The sequence below is a fragment of the Panulirus ornatus genome, chromosome 56 (genome assembly GCF_036320965.1).
Source record: "Panulirus ornatus isolate Po-2019 chromosome 56, ASM3632096v1, whole genome shotgun sequence".
NCBI classification, from domain to species: domain Eukaryota; kingdom Metazoa; phylum Arthropoda; class Malacostraca; order Decapoda; family Palinuridae; genus Panulirus; species Panulirus ornatus.
Window position 1 is genome coordinate 30172544 of NC_092279.1, and position 21293 is coordinate 30193836.

The 21293-nt window shown below is 40.3% G+C and overlaps 1 protein-coding gene across 1 annotated transcript in view; it reads left to right on the forward strand.

The window, feature by feature from the left end:
• LOC139765800 (uncharacterized) overlaps positions 1–21293 on the forward strand; it is a 357196-nt gene that overhangs the window by 195296 nt on the left and 140607 nt on the right. The window contains exon 19 of the mRNA XM_071693594.1: positions 1608–1702. Within this exon, the coding sequence (XP_071549695.1) occupies positions 1608–1702 (95 nt within the window). The remainder of the gene's footprint in view (positions 1–1607; positions 1703–21293) is intronic.

Here is a 21293-nt window from a genome sequence, read left to right on the forward strand (position 1 = left end):
AGTTCCCATTTGTTCCCTTGTCTTAGGCACTGTATTTACCTCCTTCCAAAACATCTTTTTATTCTCCCTCAAATTTAATGATACTCTCTCACCCCAATTCTCTTTTGCCCTCTTTTTCACCTCTTGCACCTTTCTCTTGACCTCCTGCCTCTTTTTTTTATACATCTCCCACTCATTTGCATTTTTTCCTGCAAAAATTGTCCTAATTCCTCTCTCTTCTCTTTCACTAATAATCTTACTTCTTCATCCCACCACTCACTACCCTCTCTAATCTGCCCCTCTCCCACGCTTCTCATGCCACAAGCATCTTTTGCGCAATCCATCACTGCTTCCCTAAATACATCCCATTCCTCCCCCACTCCCCTTACCTCCTTTGCTCTCACCTTCTTCCATTCTGTACTCAGTCTCTCCTGGTACTTCCTCACACAAGTCTCCTTCCCAAGCTCACTTACTCTCACCACTCTCTTCACCCCAACATTCTCTCTTCTTTTCTGAAAACCTCTACAAAATTTCACTTTCGCCTCCACAAGATAATGATTAGACATCCCTCCAGTTGCACCTCTCAGCACATTAACATCCAAAAGTCTCTCTTTCGCGTGCCTATCAATTAACACGTAATCCAATAACGCTCTCTGGCCATCTCTCCTACTTACATATATATACTTATGTATATCTCTCTTTTTTAACCAGGTATTCCCAGTCACCAGTCCTTTTTCAGCATATAGTTCTACAAGCTCTTCACCATTTCCATTTACAACACTGAACACCCCATGTATACCAATTATTCCCTCAACTGCCACATTACTCACCTATGAATTCAAATCACCCATCACTATAATCTGGTCTCGTGCATCAAAACCACTAACACACTCATTCAGCTGCTCCCAAAACACTTACCTCTCATGATCTTTCTTCTCATGCCCAGGTGCATATGCACCAATAATCACCCCTCTCTCTCCATCAACTTTCAGTTTTACCCATATGAATCTAGAGTTTACTTTCTTACACTCTATCACATACTCCCACCACTCCTGTTTCAGGAGTAGTGCTACTCCTTCCCTTGCTCTTGTCCTATCACTAACCCCTGACTTTACTCTCAAGACATTCCCAAACCACTCTTCCCCTTTACCCTTGAGCTTCGTTTCACTCAGAGCCAAAACATCCAGGTTCCTTTCCTCAAACATACTCCCTATCTCTCCTTTTTTCTCATCTTGGTTACATCCACACACATTTGGACACCCCAATATGAGCCTTCGAGGAGGATGAGCACTCCCCGCGTGACTCCTTCTTCTGTTTCCCCCTTTTAGAAAGTTAAAATACAAGGAGGGGAGGGTTTCTATCCCCCCACTCCCATCCCCTTCAGTCGCCTTCTATGACACGTGAGGAATGCGTGGGAAGTATTCTTTTTCCCCTATCCCCAGGGATATACTATATATGTATATTTATATCTTTTTTCTTTTATGCACATATTTGACATACTGCAGCTCAAGTTGTACCATTTCTTGGTAAGCCATGATCACTTAACATCTCACATATATCATTTCAAAAACATATGTTGTCTTTGCATTGATGTGGTAACATTTGATAACATTATTATTTTCTTTCAGAAAATATCTTTTATGCAGAGGGAACAAAATGAGTTTTATGAGAAATTGGAAAAGCTGGAAACTGAGAAAAAGGAGATTGAAGAAAAACATCTTAGGTAATTTGCATTGACTTGATTTGTTGTTCTTTGTAACTTGGCTAGGAAAACCATTGCTTCATTTTCATTGTGATGATTTTGTATGAATTATTTCAAACTGGAGGGAAGGGAATTGTATCATTCTTTAACAGAAGTGATGACTTTTAACCATTAGGAGTACTACAGTTAGTCAGCTGCAATTTATCCCATGGTCATAAGCAACACATCTGTCTTCTTTCAGTATATTTGTTACATTTAGTACATTTACTATGGCTTTGTAGGGTGCTTGCAGACTTAATGTCTCTGCCATTATGCTGATCACAGAAAGTACAGTGAAATCTTAACCAACATACTCTTTGAATTTTCTCTTCATGAAAATTTTGTGGTATTGATCGTTTACAAATTCTGCATATTTTGTATTATGCAGTAAACATCTGCAGAAAGAAGAAACTGTTTCAAATAATGGTGTGAATTAGCTGATATGTAAAAATATCAGTCAATGTCTCCTCTGCAGTTAGTAATGTTTTTGATACTGCTTATAGGATGTGTAATATGTCTAAGAAAACAGAATCAGAAACTTATGAACCTGATTGAATATACTTTAAAAAAACATATATTATTAATACAAGGAATCTTTGATTAATGTTGTCCATGTATTCCTGGAAAATGTGACTAATCAAAGCAGTTTTAAGCAAAATAGATTTACCCACAGACCCAGTGTTATCCGTTGGGGTTGTTTGTTTGGACAATATATCAGATGCATATTTAACAGACAAACAAGGGAAAACCTTTTCAGATGAATAAAAGAATATTGATATCACATTACAACAGTAAAACATGTAAATAGAACTGTCTGCCACCGATTTGGAGCAGCGCCAATGATCAAGAGGGGATGGATAGATCCCAGGGCTCTTTTGGCTGTCATCATGCAACTGGGATCCAACCCACTTCCATTGCTACCATTCCCAGACCTGGCTCTTTTTTTTTTTTATCCATTTCTGCAAGATTTGCAGCCTAATTTCTAACCTTCCATTTGTCAACCTCTATCTAATCCTCCCTTGATCTTTTACTTTTCTTATCTAACTGTCCAAGGCTGCTTCTAGTTTGCACTGTCATTTCTTCAAGTAAGATCACTATCATCATATCTGGTCTGAGGGTAGATTTGTGCCTACTGTGTACAAAAATTCCTAATGCTTGCTTTGTGGATTTTGAGTCTCCTTGACTTTGATGCCATCTGGCTCAAAATCATTACTTTCTATTACCTGGTTTTGTTTCATTTAATTCCCCTTCACCCCCTATTCCTCCAACTGTGTACATCTCTTCAACTTTTTGACTTCTTGCCACAAAACTCTGCTTTTTTTCTCATCGATGTGCTGAATTCCTTTATGCTGAGAGTTTCTTTGTACACCACAAGGATTAGTTAGGCCCTAACCAGGATGATTCTGGAGGAGCTAAGGCCTTTCTTTTTTTCTCCTTAATGATCTGGATCAGTTGATTAAACGCTCTACCCGAAATCTTGACAATCATGACTTTTTCCCCTTTAGGGTCCTCTGACTACAATCTTATGTCTATTACTCTAAATTGGGCTCACTCATCTTTTATCCCCCCTCAGATTGCCAGCTTTAGCCTTTTGAGAGAGTGCATTGGTTTTCTGTGCAGCATCTTTATTGACTTTAACATGACTAATGTCAATGCATTTTGGCAAGTGACAGGAATAGTCATTGGTAGCTCTGCGTACACATTCCCACAGAAGGAGAGCTGGGCTACCAATGTTAAGCTAGAAGTGAGAGCTTTGTTCAGAATTTTTTGCCAGTTTTTCATATTTTTTTATGTTAAAGGGGTAAAAGTAATTTATGATCCGAGTGTACCTGCTGCATTGTTTTATATAAGTGAGATAGTGCCAGGAACAGATGAGGAATGGCCTAACCCTGACACACCCACTCTCACAGTGCATCAAACTCAAAGGCCCTCTTTCTATATCCATTCCCTTCTGGCCCCTCTCTGAATGTACCACACCCTCTTGCCTATTCAGACACCTCAAAGCATCTCTCACTTCATCCTCTTATCTCCAGTTTGGCCACTCCACCTCTTTTAATACATTCTCAGTCAACCTCTCACTGCTCACTTTCCCTCCCACATGATTTCCAAACCACCCCAACACCAGTGTGATGATTCCTACTGCCTGGTTTGCAAATCATGTTATTATTCCCGTTGCTTACTGGATCACCTGTAAATTAGCCATGTCATAAATTGTAAAGTAAGAATCATGCTCTTGAAACATTTAGAATTGCTTTCCATCATTCAAAAGATCAAATGACAAGATCAGTAACTAATATTTGCTCTTTATGAAATGATTTAAACTAGAACATAATCTGGCTCATAACTTGAAGAAAATCCCATCTCTGGCCATGAACTTAATACAAATGTTTTTGATATTTTCTAAACTTATCCTTCAGTTCTTATTTCACTTCCAGTAACTATGATGGAATGCAAGTGAGTTATGTACAACACCTGTTTGGTTAACCCCTTAACCACTGCATCCGTGGGGATACATGCTCATCTTGGGGACTGCAGCTATTGTGGGTTGCTTTTTCCTAGTCTCATTTGAATTTGAAGGCATGCTTTTTTCCAATATAAAGAGATATATTATGTCACAAGCAAAAATAATCATTGGGGGAACTTATGGTGTGTCATTTACCCAAATAAGATAGAGCGGAAAGGTCTGACTGTTTCTCTCCTATGAGTTTTTGCTCACTACTTTCTGCCATGATCAAGCAGCTGTGCTTGTACAACCAAGCAAATCACTGGTTGTCTCTGGGATGCTATTGATGATAGAGATTCGACGGGTGTTGAATGTGATTTTATACTAATAGGAAAGTAATCTAGTTTACAGTATAGAGGAAGTGAGTGTGGAATATTCTAGAAAAAATGAAGGCAGGTATATGTGAAAATGGCTTAGGTCATCTTGCAGTGAATGACAGTACTTTGTGTAAAACTTTGAATAATGTTATTTTATTTATTTTTCTTTGTCGCTGTCTCCCGCGTTAGTGAGGTAGCGCAAGGAAACAGACGAAAGGAAGGCCCAACCCACCCACATACACATTTATATACATACACATCCACACATGCAAATATACATACCTATACATCTCAACATATACATGTATATACACACACAGATTTTTTTTTTTTTTTTTTTTTTTTGCCGCTGTCTCCCGCGTTTGCGAGGTAGCGCAAGGAAACACGAAAGAAATGGCCCAACCCACCCCCATACACATGTATATACATACATCCACACACGCAAATATACATACCTACACAATTTTCCATGGTTTACCCCAGACGCTTCACATGCCTTGATTCAATGCACTGACAGCACGTCAACCCCGGTATACCACATCGCTCCAGTTCACTCTATTCCATGCCCTCCTTTCACCCTCCTGCATGTTCAGGCCCCGATCACACAAAATCTTTTTCACTCCATCTTTCCACCTCCAATTTGGTCTCCCTCTTCTCCTCGTTCCCTCCACCTCCGACACATATATTCTCTTGGTCAATCTTTCCTCACTCATTCTCTCCATGTGCCCAAACCATTTCAAAACACCCTCTTCTGCTCTCTCAACCACGCTCTTTTTATTTCCACACATCTCTCTTACCCTTACGTTACTTACTCGATCAAACCACCTCACACCACACATTGTCCTCAAACATCTCATTTCCAGCACATCCATCCTCCTGCGCACAACTCTATCCATAGCCCACGCCTCGCAACCATACAACATTGTTGGGAAACCCACTATTCCGTCAAACATACCCATTTTTGCTTTCTGAGATAATGTTGCGCGACTTTACACATTCTTCAAGGCTCCAGAATTTTCGCCCCTCCCCAAACCTATGATTCACTTCCGTTCCTGGTTCCATCCCTGCCATATCCACTCCCAGGATATCTTAAACACTTCACTTCCTCCATTTTTCTCCATTCAAACTTACCTCCAATTGACTTGACCCTAACCCTACTGTTACCTTGCTCTTATTCACAGTTACTCTCAACTTTCTTCTTTCACACCTTTTACAAAACTCAGGTCAACCAGCTTCTGCAGTTTCTAACTTGATCTGCCACAGCGCTGTATCATCAGCAAACGAACAATGTTGACTCACTTACCAAGCTCTCTCTCCAAAAATCAGACTGCTACTTGGCCCCCCTTCAAAACTCTTGGCATTCAACTCCCTAACAACCCCATCCATAAACAAATTAAACAACCATGGAGGACATCACACACCCCTGCTGCAAACTACATTCACTGAGAACCAATCACTTTCCCTCTTCTTCCTACACGTTACACCATGCCTTACATCCTCGATAAAAAACTTTTCATGCTTTAACAACTTGCCTTCCACACCATATATTCTTAATTACTTTCCACTGAGCTTCTCTGTCAACTCTATCATAATACCTTCTCCAGATCCATAAAGCTACATACAAATCCATTTGCTTTTCTAAGTATTTCTCACATACATACTTCAAAGGAAACACCAGATCCACATCCTCTCCCACTTCGGAAACACACTGCTCTTCCCCAATCTGATGCTCTGTACATGCGTTCACCCTCTCAATTCAATACCCTCCCCATACTAATTTCACAGGAAATACATTACAATTATACCTCTGTATTTGTGCAGTCACCCCTTCATCCCTTTTGCCTTTGTACAATGGCCACTATGCACAACATTCCGTCAATCCTAGCACCTCACCATTGATTCATACACACAATAAATAACCATTACCAACCAAGTCAAAAATCAGTCATCCCCTTTTTTAATAAATTCCTCTGTAATACCTCCAAACCACTGCTGGCTGGCTTTCATCTTCCGCAAAACTTTTACTACCTCTTTCTCTGGTTACCAAATCATCCTCCCTAACCTTTTTTCTTTTCTCTTTGCACACCACTCGACCAAAAGACCCTATATTCTGCCACTCTAGCCATCATAACACAATCAAAACAAAAACCTTCAAAATACTCACTCCATCTCCTCACATCTCCACTACTTGTTATCACCTCTCCAGTAGCCCCCTTCATGAAGTTCCCATTTGTTCCCTTGTCTTAGGCACTGTATTTACCTCCTTCCAAAACATCTTTTTTATTCTCCCTAATAATTTAATGATACTCTCTCACCCCAAACTCTCTTTTGCCCTCTTTTTCACCTCTTGCACTTTTCTTGACCTCCTGCTCTTTCTTTTATACATCTCCCACTCCATTTGCATTTTTTCCTGCAAAAATTGTCCTAATCCTCTCTCTTCTCTGTCACTAATAATCTTATACTTCTCATCCCACCACTCACTACCCTCTATAATCTGCCCCTTCTCCAACGCTTTCTTGCCAAAGCATCTTTTGCGCAAGCCATCATGCTTCCTTAATACATCCCATTCCTCCCCCACTCCCCTTACCTCCTTTGCTCTCACCTTCTTCACATTCTGTACTCAGTCTCTCCTGGTACTTCCTCACAAAGGTCTCCTTCCCAAGCTCACTTACTCTCCAACACTCTCTTCACCCCAACCATTCTCTCCTCTTTTTGAAAACCTCTACAAAACTTCCTTCGCCTCCACAAGATAATGATTAGACATCCTCCAGTTGCACTCTCAGCACATTAGCATCAAAAGTCTCTCTTTCGCGTTGCCTATCAATTAACGGTTAATCCAATAACGCTCTCTGGCCATCTATCCTACTTACCATATATATATTATGTTATCTCTCTTTTTTACAGGTATTCCCGTTCACCAGTCCTTTGTTCAGCATTTAATTTACAAGCTCTTCACCATTTCCATTTACATCACTGAACACCCATGTATCCAATTATTCCCTCAACTGCCACATTACTCACCTATGCATTCTAATCAACCCTTCATATAGTCTGGTCTCGTGCATCCAAAACACTAACACATCGTTCAGCTGCTCCCAAAAACATTACCTCTATGATCTTTCTTCTCTATGCCCAGGTGTTAGCACCAATAATCACGCCTCTCTCTCCATAACTTTCAGTTTTTAACCCATATGAATCTAGAGTTTACTTTCTTACACCCTATCACATACTCCCTCCACTCCTGTTTTCAGGAGTAGTGCTACTCCTTCCCTTGCTTTGTCCTATCATAACCCTGAACTTTACTCTCAAGACATTCCCAAACCACTCTTCCCCTTTTAACCCTTGAGCTTCGCTTTCACTCAGAGCCAAAACATCCAGGTTCCTTTCCTCAAACATACTCCCTATCTTCCTTTTTTCTCATCTTGGTTACATCCACACACTTTTGGACACCCTCAATATGAGCCTTCGAGGAGGATGCAGCACTCCCCGCGCTGACTCCTTCTTCTGTTTCCCCCTTTTAGAAAGTTTTATAATACAAGGAGGGAGAGGGTTTCTATCCCCCCACTCCCATCCCTTCAGTCGCCCTTCTATGAACAGTGAGGAATGCGTGGGATGTATTCTTTTTCCCTATCACCAGGTTTTCCATATATATGTATATTTATATCTTTTTTCTTTTATGCACATATTTGACATACTGCCAGCTCAAGTTGTACCATTTCGTGGTAAGCCATGATCACTTAAAATCTCACATAATCATTTCAAAAAACTTATGTTGTCTTTGCATTGATGTTGGTAACATTTGATAACATTATTATTTTCTTTAAGGAAAATATCTTTTATGCAGAGGGAACAAAAGAGTTTTTTGGAGAATATTGGAAAAGCTGGAAACTGAGAAAAAGGAGATGAAGGGAAAAAATCTTAGGTAATTTGCATTGATTTGATTTGTGTTCTTTGAAACTTGGCTAGGAAAATCCATTGCTTCATTTTCATTGTGATGATTTTGTATGAATTATTTCAAACTGGAGGGAAGGGAATTGTATCATTCTTTAACAGTAGTGATGTACATTGTAACCATAGGAGTACTACAGTTAGTCAGCTGCAATTTATCCCATGGTCATAAGCAACAATCTGTCTTCTTTCAGTATACTTTGTTACATTATTTCATTTACTATGGCTTTTTTTTTTTGTACGGGTGCTAGCAGACTTAATGTCTCTGCCATTAATGCTGATCACAGAAAGATACAGTGAAATCTTAACCAACATACTCTTTGAATTTTCTCTTCATGAAAATTTTGTGTACTGATCTGTTTACAAATTCTGACATATTTTGTATTATGCAGTAAACATCTGCAGAAAAGAAAGAAGTAACTGTTTCAATTAATGGTTGTGAATTAGCTGATATGTAAAAATATCAGTCAATGTTCTTCCTCTGCAGTAGTAATGTTTTTGATATGCTTATAGGATCGTGTAATTTGTCTAAGAAAAAGAATCAGAAACTTATGAAACTGATTGAATATACTTTAAAAAAACATATATTATTAATACAAGAATCTTTGATTAATGTTGTCCATGTATTCCTGGAAAATGTGACTAATCAAGCCAGTTTAAGCAAAATAGATTTTTTACCCACAAGACCACAGTGTTATATCCGTTGAGGTGTTGTTTACTGTTTGTTGTGGACAATATATCAGATGCTTATTTAACAGGACAAAACAAGGGAAAAACCTTTTCAGTTGAATAGAAGAATATTTATATACATCTACAAACAGTAAAAACTGTAAATAGTACTGTATGCCACCGATTTGGAGCTAGCGCCAATGTTCAAGCGGGGATGGACAGATCCCAGGGCTCTTTGGCTGTATCATGCAACTGGATCCAACCCAATTCCATTGCTACCATTCCCAGACCTGGCTCTTTTTTTTTTTTTATCCATTTCTGCAAGATTTTGCAGCCTAATTTCCTAACCTCCATTTGTTCAACCTCTATTAATCCTCCCTTGATCTTTTTCTTTTCTTATCTAACTGTCAAAGGCTGCTTCTAGTTGCACTGTCATTTCTTCAAGTTAAGTTCACTATCATCATATCTGGTCTGAGGGTAGATTTGTGCCTACTGTTACAAAGAAATTCCTAATGCTTGCTTGGGATTTTGGAGTCTCTTGACTTGATGCATCTGGCTCAAATCTTTACTTTCTATTACTGGTTTTGTTTCATTAATTCCCCTTCACCCCCTATTCTCCACTGTGTAATTCTTCAACTTTGTTGACTTCTTGCCACAAAACTCTGCTTTTTTTCTCATCGGAGGTGCTGAATTCCTTTTGCTGAGAATTCTTGTTACACCACGGGATTAGTTAGGCCCTAAACAGGATGATTCTGGAGGTGCTAAGGCTTTCTTTTTTTATCCTTAATGATCTGGATCAGTTGATTAACGCTCTACCCGAAATCTTGACAATCAGTGACTTTATCCCTTTAGGGTCCTCTGACTACAATCTTATGTTATTACTCTAAATTGTGGCTTCACTCATCTTTTATCCCCCCTCGATTGCCTGCTTTAGCCTTTTGAGAGGGTGCATTGGTTTTCTGTGCAGCATCTTTATTGCACTTGAACATGACTAATGTCAATGCATTTTGGCAAGTGACAGGATAGTCATTGTAGCTCTGCGTACACATTCCCACAGAAGGAGAGGCTGGGCTACAATGTTAAGCTAGAAGTGAGAGTTTGTTCAGAATTTTTGCCCGTTTTTCATATTTTTTTATGTTAAAGGGGTAAAAAGTAATTTATGATCCGAGTGTCCTGCTGCATTGTTTTTATCTAAGTGAGTTCGTGCCAGAGACACAGATGAGGTATGGGCCTAACCCTGACACTCCCACTCTCACAGTGCATCAACTCAAAGGGCCCTATTTCTATATCCATCCCTTCTGGCCCCTCTCTGAAATGTACCACACCCTTTGCCTATTCAGACACCTCAAAGAATCACTCTATTCTTCCTCTTATCTCCAGTTTGGGCCACTCCACCTCTTTTAAGACATTCTCAGTCAACCTCTCACTGCTCACTTTCCCTCCCACATGATTTCTCCAAAACCACCCCACACAAGTGTGATGATTCCTTACTGCCTGGTTTGCAAATCATGTTATTATTCCAGTTGCTTACTGGATCACCTGGTTAAATTAGCCATGGTCATCAATTGTATAGAGTAAAAATCATGCTCTTGATACATTTAGAACTGGCATTCATCATTCAAAAGATCATATGACAGATCAGAAATAATATTTGCTCTTTATGAAATGATTTAAACTAGAACATAATATGGTCATAACTTGAAGAAAATCCCATCTCTGGCCAGGAACTTAATACAGATGTGTTTGATATTTTCTAAAACTTATCCTCAGTTCTTATTTCACTTCCAGTAACTATGATGGAATGCAGTGAGTTAGTGTACATACACCTGTTTGGTTAACCCCTTACCCACTGCATCCGTGGGGATACATGCTCAAGCTTGGGGACTGCGCTTTGTGGGTTGCTTTTTCCTAGTCTCATTTGAATTTGATGGCAGGCTTTTTTTCCAATATTAAAGAGTTATATTATGTCACAAGCCATAAATAATCATTGGGGGGGATCTTATGGTGTGTAATTTAACCCTAATTAGATAGAGGCGGAAAGGTCTGACTGTTTCTCTCCTATGAGTTTTAGCTCACTACTTTCTGCCATGAATCAAGCAGCTGTGCTTGTTACAACATGCAAATCACTGGTTGTCTCTGGGATGCTATTGATGATAGAAGATTCGACGGGATGTTGAATGTGATTTTTGACTAATGGAAAGTAATCTAGTTTACTAGTATTAGAGGAAGTGACGTGTGGATAATTCTAGAATAAAATTGGAAGGCAGGTTATTATGTGAAAATTGGTTAGGTCATTTGCAGTGAATCGACAGAAACTTTGTGTAAAACTTTGAATATGTTATTTTAATTTATTTTTCTTTGTGCGCTGTCTCCCGCGATAGTGTTGGTACGCCAAGGGAAACGCAGATAGGAAGGCATCCCCACCCACATACACATTTAATACTTACACATCCACACATGCAAATTACATACCTATACATCTCAACATATACAATGTATATACACACACAGATTTTTTTTTTTTTTTTTTTTTTTTTTTTTGCGCTGTCTCCCGCGTTTGCGAGGTTGCGCAGGAAACACGAAATAAATGGGCCAACCCACCCCCATACCATGTATTTACATACGTCCACACACGGCAAATTATACATTACCCTACACAATTTTTCCATGGTTTACCCCAGACGCTTCCACAAGCCTTGATTCAATGCACTGACAGACGTCAACCCCGGGTTATACCACATCGATCCAATTCACTCTATTCCTTGCACACCTTTCACCCTCCTGCATGTTCAGGCCCCGATCACTCAAAATCTTTTTCACTCCATCTTTCCACCTCCAATTTGGTCTCCCACTCCTCCTTGTTCCTCCACCTCTGACACATATAGCCTCTTGGTCAACTTTCCTCACTTAGTCTCTTCATTGTGACCAAACCATTTCAAAACATCCCCTTCTGCTCTCTCAACCACACTCTTTTTTATACCACACATCCGTCTTACCCTATTATACTTACTCGATCAAACCACCTCACACCTCATATTGTCCTCAAACATCTCATTTCCAGCACATCCACCCTCCTGTGCACAACTCTATCCATAGGCCACGCCTCGCAACCATACAACATTGTTGGAACCACTATTCCTTCAAACATACCCATTTTTGCTTTCTGAGATAATGTTCGCGACTTTCACACATTCTTCAAGGCTCCCAGAATTTTCGCCCCTCCCCAACCCTATGATTCACTTCCGCTTCCATGGTTCCATCCGCTGCCAAATCCACTCCCAGATATCTAAAACACTTCACTTCCTCCAGTTTTTCTCCATTCAAACTTACCTCCCAATTGACTTGACCCTCAACCCTACTGTACCTTGCTCTTATTCACATTTACTCTCAACTTTCTTCTTTCACACACTTTACCAAACTCAGTCACCAGCTTCTGCAGTTTCTCACATGAATCAGCCACCAGCGCTGTATCATCAGCAAACGACAAGTGACTCACTTACCAAGCTCTCTCATCCACAACAGACTGCATACTTGCCCCCCTTTCCAAAACTCTTGCATTCAACTCCCTAACAACCCCATCCATAAACAAATTAAACAACCATGGAGACATCACACACCCCTGCTGCAAACCTACATTCACTGAGAACCAATCACTTTCCTCTCTTCCTACACGTACACATGCCTTACATCCTCGATAAAAACTTTTCACTGCTTCTAACAACTTGCCTCCCACACCATATATTCTTAATACCTTCCACAGAGCTTCTCTGTCAACTCTATCATATACCTTCTCCAGATCCATAAATGCTACATACAAATCCATTTGCTTTTCTAAGTATTTCTCACATACATACTTCAAAGGAAACACCTGATCCACACATCCTCTCCCACTTCTGAAACCACACTGCTCTTCCCCAATCTGATGCTCTGTACATGCGTTCACCCTCTCAATCAATACCCTCCCATATAATTTCCCAGGAATACTTAACAAACTTATACCTCTGTAATTTGAGCAGTCACCTTCATCCCCTTTGCCTTTGTACAATGGCACTATGCACACATTCCGTCAATCCTCAGGCACCTCACCATGAATCATACACACATTAAATAACCATACCAACCAGTCAACAATACAGTCATCCCCTTTTTTAATAAATTCCTCTGTAATACCATCCAAACCCACTGCCTTGCTGGCTTTCATCTTCCGCAAAACTTTTACTACCTCTTCTCTGTTTACCAAATCATCCTCCCTAACCCTCTCACTTTGCACACCACCTCGACCAAAAGACCCTATATCTGCCACTCTATCATCAAACACATTCAACAAACCTTCAAAATACTCACTCCATCTCCTCACATCACCACTACTTGTTATCACCTCTCCATTAGCCCCCTTCACTGAAGTTCCCATTTGTTCCCTTGTCTTAGGCACTGTATTTACCTCCTTCCAAAACATCTTTTTATTCTCCCTAAAATTTAATGATACTCTCTCACCCCAACTCTCTTTTGCCCTCTTTTTCACCTCTTGCACCTTTCTCTTGACCTCCTGCCTCTTTCTTTTATACATCTCCCACTCATTTGCATTTTTTCCTGCAAAAATTGTCCTAATTCCTCTCTCTTCTCTTTCACTAATAATCTTACTTCTTCATCCCACCACTCACTACCCTCTCTAATCTGCCCCTCTCCCACGCTTCTCATGCCACAAGCATCTTTTGCGCAAGCCATCACTGCTTCCCTAAATACATCCCATTCCTCCCCCACTCCCCTTACCTCCTTTGCTCTCACCTTCTTCCATTCTGTACTCAGTCTCTCCTGGTACTTCCTCACACAAGTCTCCTTCCCAAGCTCACTTACTCTCACCACTCTCTTCACCCCAACATTCTCTCTTCTTTTCTGAAAACCTCTACAAAACTTCACCTTCGCCTCCACAAGATAATGATTAGACATCCCTCCAGTTGCACCTCTCAGCACATTAGCATCCAAAAGTCTCTCTTTCGCGTGCCTATCAATTAACACGTAATCCAATAACGCTCTCTGGCCATCTCTCCTACTTACATATATATACTTATGTATATCTCTCTTTTTTAACCAGGTATTCCCAGTCACCAGTCCTTTTTCAGCATATAATTCTACAAGCTCTTCACCATTTCCATTTACAACACTGAACACCCCATGTATACCAATTATTCCCTCAACTGCCACATTACTCACCTATGCATTCAAATCACCCATCACTATAATCTGGTCTCGTGCATCAAAACCACTAACACACTCATTCAGCTGCTCCCAAAACACTTACCTCTCATGATCTTTCTTCTCATGCCCAGGTGCATATGCACCAATAATCACCCCTCTCTCTCCATCAACTTTCAGTTTTACCCATATGAATCTAGAGTTTACTTTCTTACACCCTATCACATACTCCCACCACTCCTGTTTCAGGAGTAGTGCTACTCCTTCCCTTGCTCTTGTCCTATCACTAACCCCTGACTTTACTCTCAAGACATTCCCAAACCACTCTTCCCCTTTACCCTTGAGCTTCGTTTCACTCAGAGCCAAAACATCCAGGTTCCTTTCCTCAAACATACTCCCTATCTCTCCTTTTTTCTCATCTTGGTTACATCCACACACATTTGGACACCCCAATATGAGCCTTCGAGGAGGATGAGCACTCCCCGCGTGACTCCTTCTTCTGTTTCCCCCTTTTAGAAAGTTAAAATACAAGGAGGGGAGGGTTTCTATCCCCCCACTCCCATCCCCTTCAGTCGCCTTCTATGACACGTGAGGAATGCGTGGGAAGTATTCTTTTTCCCCTATCCCCAGGGATATACTATATATGTATATTTATATCTTTTTTCTTTTATGCACATATTTGACATACTGCAGCTCAAGTTGTACCATTTCTTGGTAAGCCATGATCACTTAACATCTCACATATATCATTTCAAAAACATATGTTGTCTTTGCATTGATGTGGTAACATTTGATAACATTATTATTTTCTTTCAGAAAATATCTTTTATGCAGAGGGAACAAAATGAGTTTTATGAGAAATTGGAAAAGCTGGAAACTGAGAAAAAGGAGATTGAAGAAAAACATCTTAGGTAATTTGCATTGACTTGATTTGTTGTTCTTTGAAACTTGGCTAGGAAAACCATTGCTTCATTTTCATTGTGATGATTTTGTATGAATTATTTCAAACTGGAGGGAAGGGAATTGTATCATTCTTTAACAGAAGTGATGACTTTTAACCATTAGGAGTACTACAGTTAGTCAGCTGCAATTTATCCCATGGTCATAAGCAACACATCTGTCTTCTTTCAGTATATTTGTTACATTTAGTACATTTACTATGGCTTTGTAGGGTGCTTGCAGACTTAATGTCTCTGCCATTATGCTGATCACAGAAAGTACAGTGAAATCTTAACCAACATACTCTTTGAATTTTCTCTTCATGAAAATTTTGTGGTATTGATCGTTTACAAATTCTGCATATTTTGTATTATGCAGTAAACATCTGCAGAAAGAAGTAACTGTTTCAAATAATGGTGTGAATTAGCTGATATGTAAAAATATCAGTCAATGTCTCCTCTGCAGTTAGTAATGTTTTTGATACTGCTTATAGGATGTGTAATATGTCTTAAGAAAACAGAATCAGAAACTTATGAACCTGATTGAATATACTTTAAAAAAACATATATTATTAATACAAGGAATCTTTGATTAATGTTGTCCATGTATTCCTGGAAAATGTGACTAATCAAAGCAGTTTTAAGCAAAATAGATTTACCCACAGACCCAGTGTTATCCGTTGGGGTTGTTTGTTTGGACAATATATCAGATGCATATTTAACAGACAAACAAGGGAAAAACCTTTTCAGATGAATAGAAGAATATTGATATCACATTACAACAGTAAAACATGTAAATAGAACTGTCTGCCACCGATTTGGAGCAGCGCCAATGATCAAGAGGGGATGGACAGATCCCAGGGCTCTTTTGGCTGTCATCATGCAACTGGGATCCAACCCACTTCCATTGCTACCATTCCCAGACCTGGCTCTTTTTTTTTTTTTATCCATTTCTGCAAGATTTGCAGCCTAATTTCTAACCTTCCATTTGTCAACCTCTATCTAATCCTCCCTTGATCTTTTACTTTTCTTATCTAACTGTCCAAGGCTGCTTCTAGTTTGCACTGTCATTTCTTCAAGTAAGATCACTATCATCATATCTGGTCTGAGGGTAGATTTGTGCCTACTGTGTACAAAAATTCCTAATGCTTGCTTTGTGGATTTTGAGTCTCCTTGACTTTGATGCCATCTGGCTCAAAATCATTACTTTCTATTACCTGGTTTTGTTTCATTTAATTCCCCTTCACCCCCTATTCCTCCAACTGTGTACATCTCTTCAACTTTTTGACTTCTTGCCACAAAACTCTGCTTTTTTTCTCATCGATGTGCTGAATTCCTTTATGCTGAGAATTTCTTTGTACACCACGAGGATTAGTTAGGCCCTAACCAGGATGATTCTGGAGGAGCTAAGGCCTTTCTTTTTTTCTCCTTAATGATCTGGATCAGTTGATTAAACGCTCTACCCGAAATCTTGACAATCATGACTTTTTCCCCTTTAGGGTCCTCTGACTACAATCTTATGTCTATTACTCTAAATTGGGCTCACTCATCTTTTATCCCCCCTCAGATTGCCAGCTTTAGCCTTTTGAGAGAGTGCATTGGTTTTCTGTGCAGCATCTTTATTGACTTTAACATGACTAATGTCAATGCATTTTGGCAAGTGACAGGAATAGTCATTGGTAGCTCTGCGTACACATTCCCACAGAAGGAGAGCTGGGCTACCAATGTTAAGCTAGAAGTGAGAGCTTTGTTCAGAATTTTTTGCCAGTTTTTCATATTTTTTTATGTTAAAGGGGTAAAAGTAATTTATGATCCGAGTGTACCTGCTGCATTGTTTTATATAAGTGAGATAGTGCCAGGAACAGATGAGGAATGGCCTAACCCTGACACACCCACTCTCACAGTGCATCAAACTCAAAGGCCCTCTTTCTATATCCATTCCCTTCTGGCCCCTCTCTGAATGTACCACACCCTCTTGCCTATTCAGACACCTCAAAGCATCTCTCACTTCATCCTCTTATCTCCAGTTTGGCCACTCCACCTCTTTTAATACATTCTCAGTCAACCTCTCACTGCTCACTTTCCCTCCCACATGATTTCCAAACCACCCCAACACCAGTGTGATGATTCCTACTGCCTGGTTTGCAAATCATGTTATTATTCCCGTTGCTTACTGGATCACCTGTAAATTAGCCATGGTCATAAATTGTAAAGTAAAAATCATGCTCTTGAAACATTTAGAATTGCTTTCCATCATTCAAAAGATCAAATGACAAGATCAGTAACTAATATTTGCTCTTTATGAAATGATTTAAACTAGAACATAATCTGGCTCATAACTTGAAGAAAATCCCATCTCTGGCCATGAACTTAATACAGATGTTTTTGATATTTTCTAAACTTATCCCTCAGTTCTTATTTCACTTCCAGTAACTATGATGGAATGCAAGTGAGTTATGTACAACACCTGTTTGGTTAACCCCTTAACCACTGCATCCGTGGGGATACATGCTCATCTTGGGGACTGCAGCTATTGTGGGTTGCTTTTTCCTAGTCTCATTTGAATTTGAAGGCATGCTTTTTTCCAATATAAAGAGATATATTATGTCACAAGCAAAAATAATCATTGGGGGAACTTATGGTGTGTCATTTACCCAAATAAGATAGAGCGGAAAGGTCTGACTGTTTCTCTCCTATGAGTTTTTGCTCACTACTTTCTGCCATGATCAAGCAGCTGTGCTTGTACAACCAAGCAAATCACTGGTTGTCTCTGGGATGCTATTGATGATAGAGATTCGACGGGTGTTGAATGTGATTTTATACTAATAGGAAAGTAATCTAGTTTACAGTATAGAGGAAGTGAGTGTGGAATATTCTAGAAAAAATGAAGGCAGGTATATGTGAAAATGGCTTAGGTCATCTTGCAGTGAATGACAGTACTTTGTGTAAAACTTTGAATAATGTTATTTTATTTATTTTTCTTTGTCGCTGTCTCCCGCGTTAGTGAGGTAGCGCAAGGAAACAGACGAAAGGAAGGCCCAACCCACCCACATACACATTTATATACATACACATCCACACATGCAAATATACATACCTATACATCTCAACATATACATGTATATACACACACAGATTTTTTTTTTTTTTTTTTTTTTTTTTTTTTTGCCGCTGTCTCCCGCGTTTGCGAGGTAGCGCAAGGAAACACGAAATAAATGGCCCAACCCACCCCCATACACATGTATATACATACGTCCACACACGCAAATATACATACCTACACAATTTTCCATGGTTTACCCCAGACGCTTCACATGCCTTGATTCAATGCACTGACAGCACGTCAACCCCGGTATACCACATCGCTCCAATTCACTCTATTCCTTGCCCTCCTTTCACCCTCCTGCATGTTCAGGCCCCGATCACACAAAATCTTTTTCACTCCATCTTTCCACCTCCAATTTGGTCTCCCTCTTCTCCTCGTTCCCTCCACCTCCGACACATATATTCTCTTGGTCAATCTTTCCTCACTCATTCTCTCCATGTGCCCAAACCATTTCAAAACACCCTCTTCTGCTCTCTCAACCACGCTCTTTTTATTTCCACACATCTCTCTTACCCTTACGTTACTTACTCGATCAAACCACCTCACACCACACATTGTCCTCAAACATCTCATTTCCAGCACATCCATCCTCCTGCGCACAACTCTATCCATAGCCCACGCCTCGCAACCATACAACATTGTTGGAACCATATATACATATATATATACATGTACATAATTTTTTTTTTTTTTTTTTTTTTTTTTTTTTTTTTTTTTCACCGTCTCCCGCGTTTGCGAGGTAGCGCAAGGAAACAGATGAAAGAAATGGCCCAACCCACCCCCATACACATCACACACGCAATATACATACCTACACAGCTTTCCATGGTTTACCCCAGACGCCTCACATGCCTTGATTCAATCCACTGACAGCACGTCAACCCCGGTATACCACATCGCTCCAACTCACTCTATTCCTTGCCCTCCTTTCACCCCCCTGCATGTTCAGGCCCCGATCACACAAAATCTTTTTCACTCCATCTTTCCACCTCCAATTTGGTCTCCCTCTTCTCCTCGTTCCCTCCACCTCCGACACATGTATCCTCTTGGTCAATCTTTCCTCACTCATTCTCTCCATGTGACCAAACCATTTCAAAACACCCTCTTCTGCTCTCTCAACCACGCTCTTTTTATTTCCACACATCTCTCTTACCCTTACGTTACTTACTCGATCAAACCACCTCACACCACACATTGTCCTCAAACATCTCATTTCCAGCACATCCATCCTCCTGCGCACAACTCTATCCATAGTCCATGCCTCGCAACCATACAACATTGTTGGAACCACTATTCCTTCAAACATACCCATTTTTGCTTTCTGAGATAATGTTCTCGACTTCCACACATTCTTCAAGGCTCCCAGAATTTTCGCCCCCTCCCCCACCCTATGATCCACTTCCGCTTCCATGTTTCCATCCGCTGCCAGATCCACTCCCAGATATCTAAAACACTTCACTTCCTCCAGTTTTTCTCCATTCAAACTCACCTCCCATTTGACTTGACCCTCAACCCTACTGTACCTAATAACCTTGCTCTTATTCACATTTACTCTTAACTTTCTGGCTGCCTTTATTCATTCCCATCGCCACCCCGCCACACATGAAATAGATACCCCCTCCCCCATGTGTGCGAGTTAGCACCAGGAAAAGACAACAAAGGCCACATTTGTTCACACTCAGTCTCTAGCCATCATGTAATAATGCACCGAAACCACAGCTCCCTTTCTACATCCAGGCCCCACAGAACTTTCCATGGTTTACCCCAGACGCTTCACATGCCCTGGTTCAATCCATTGACAGCACGTCGACCCCGATATACCACATCGTTCCAATTCACTCTATTCCTTGCACACCTTTCACCCTCCTGCATGTTCAGGTCCCAATCACTCAAAATCTTTTTCACTCCATCCTTCCACCTCCAATTTGGTCTACCACTTCTCCTCATTCCCTCCATCTCTGACACATATATCCTCTTGGTCAATCTTTCCTCACTCATTCTCTCCATGTGACCAAATCATTTGAAAGCACCCTCTTCTGCTCTCTCAACCACACTCTTTTTATTACCACACATATCTGTTATCCTATTATTACTTACTTGATCAAACCACCTCACACCACATAATGTCCTCAAACATCTCATTTCCAGCACATCCACCCTCCTCCGCACAACTCTATCTATAGCTCACGCCTCGCAACCATATAACGATGTTGGAACCTCTATTCCTTCAAACATACCCATTTCTGCTTTCCGAGATAATGTTCTCGACTTCCACATATTCTTCAACGCTCCCAGAACTTTCTCCCTCTCCCCTACCCTGTGATTCACTTCCACTTCCATGGTTCCATCCGCTGCCAAATCCACTCCCAGATATCTAAAACACTTCACTTCCTCCAGTTTTTCTCCATTCAAACTTACCTCCCAATTGACTTCTCCCTCAACCCTACTGTACCTAATAACCTTGCTCTTATTCACATTTACTCTCAGCTTTCTTCTTTCACACACTTTACCAAACTCATTCACCAGCTTCTGCAGTTTCTCACACGAATCAGCCACCAGCGCTGTATCATCAGCGAACAACAACTGACTCACTTCCCAAGCTCTCTCATCCACAACAGACTGCATAATTGCCCCTCTTTCCAAAACTCTTGCATTCACCTCCCTAACAACCATGGAGACATCACACACCCCTGCCGCAAACCTACATTCACTGAGAACCAATCACTTTCCTCTCTTCCTGCATGGACACATGCCTTACATCCTCGATAAAAACTTTTCACTGCTTCTAACAACTTGCCTCCCACACCTTATATTCTTAATACCTTCCACAGAGCATCTCTATCAACTCTATCATATGCCCTCTCCAGATCCATAAATGCTACATACAAATCCATTTGCT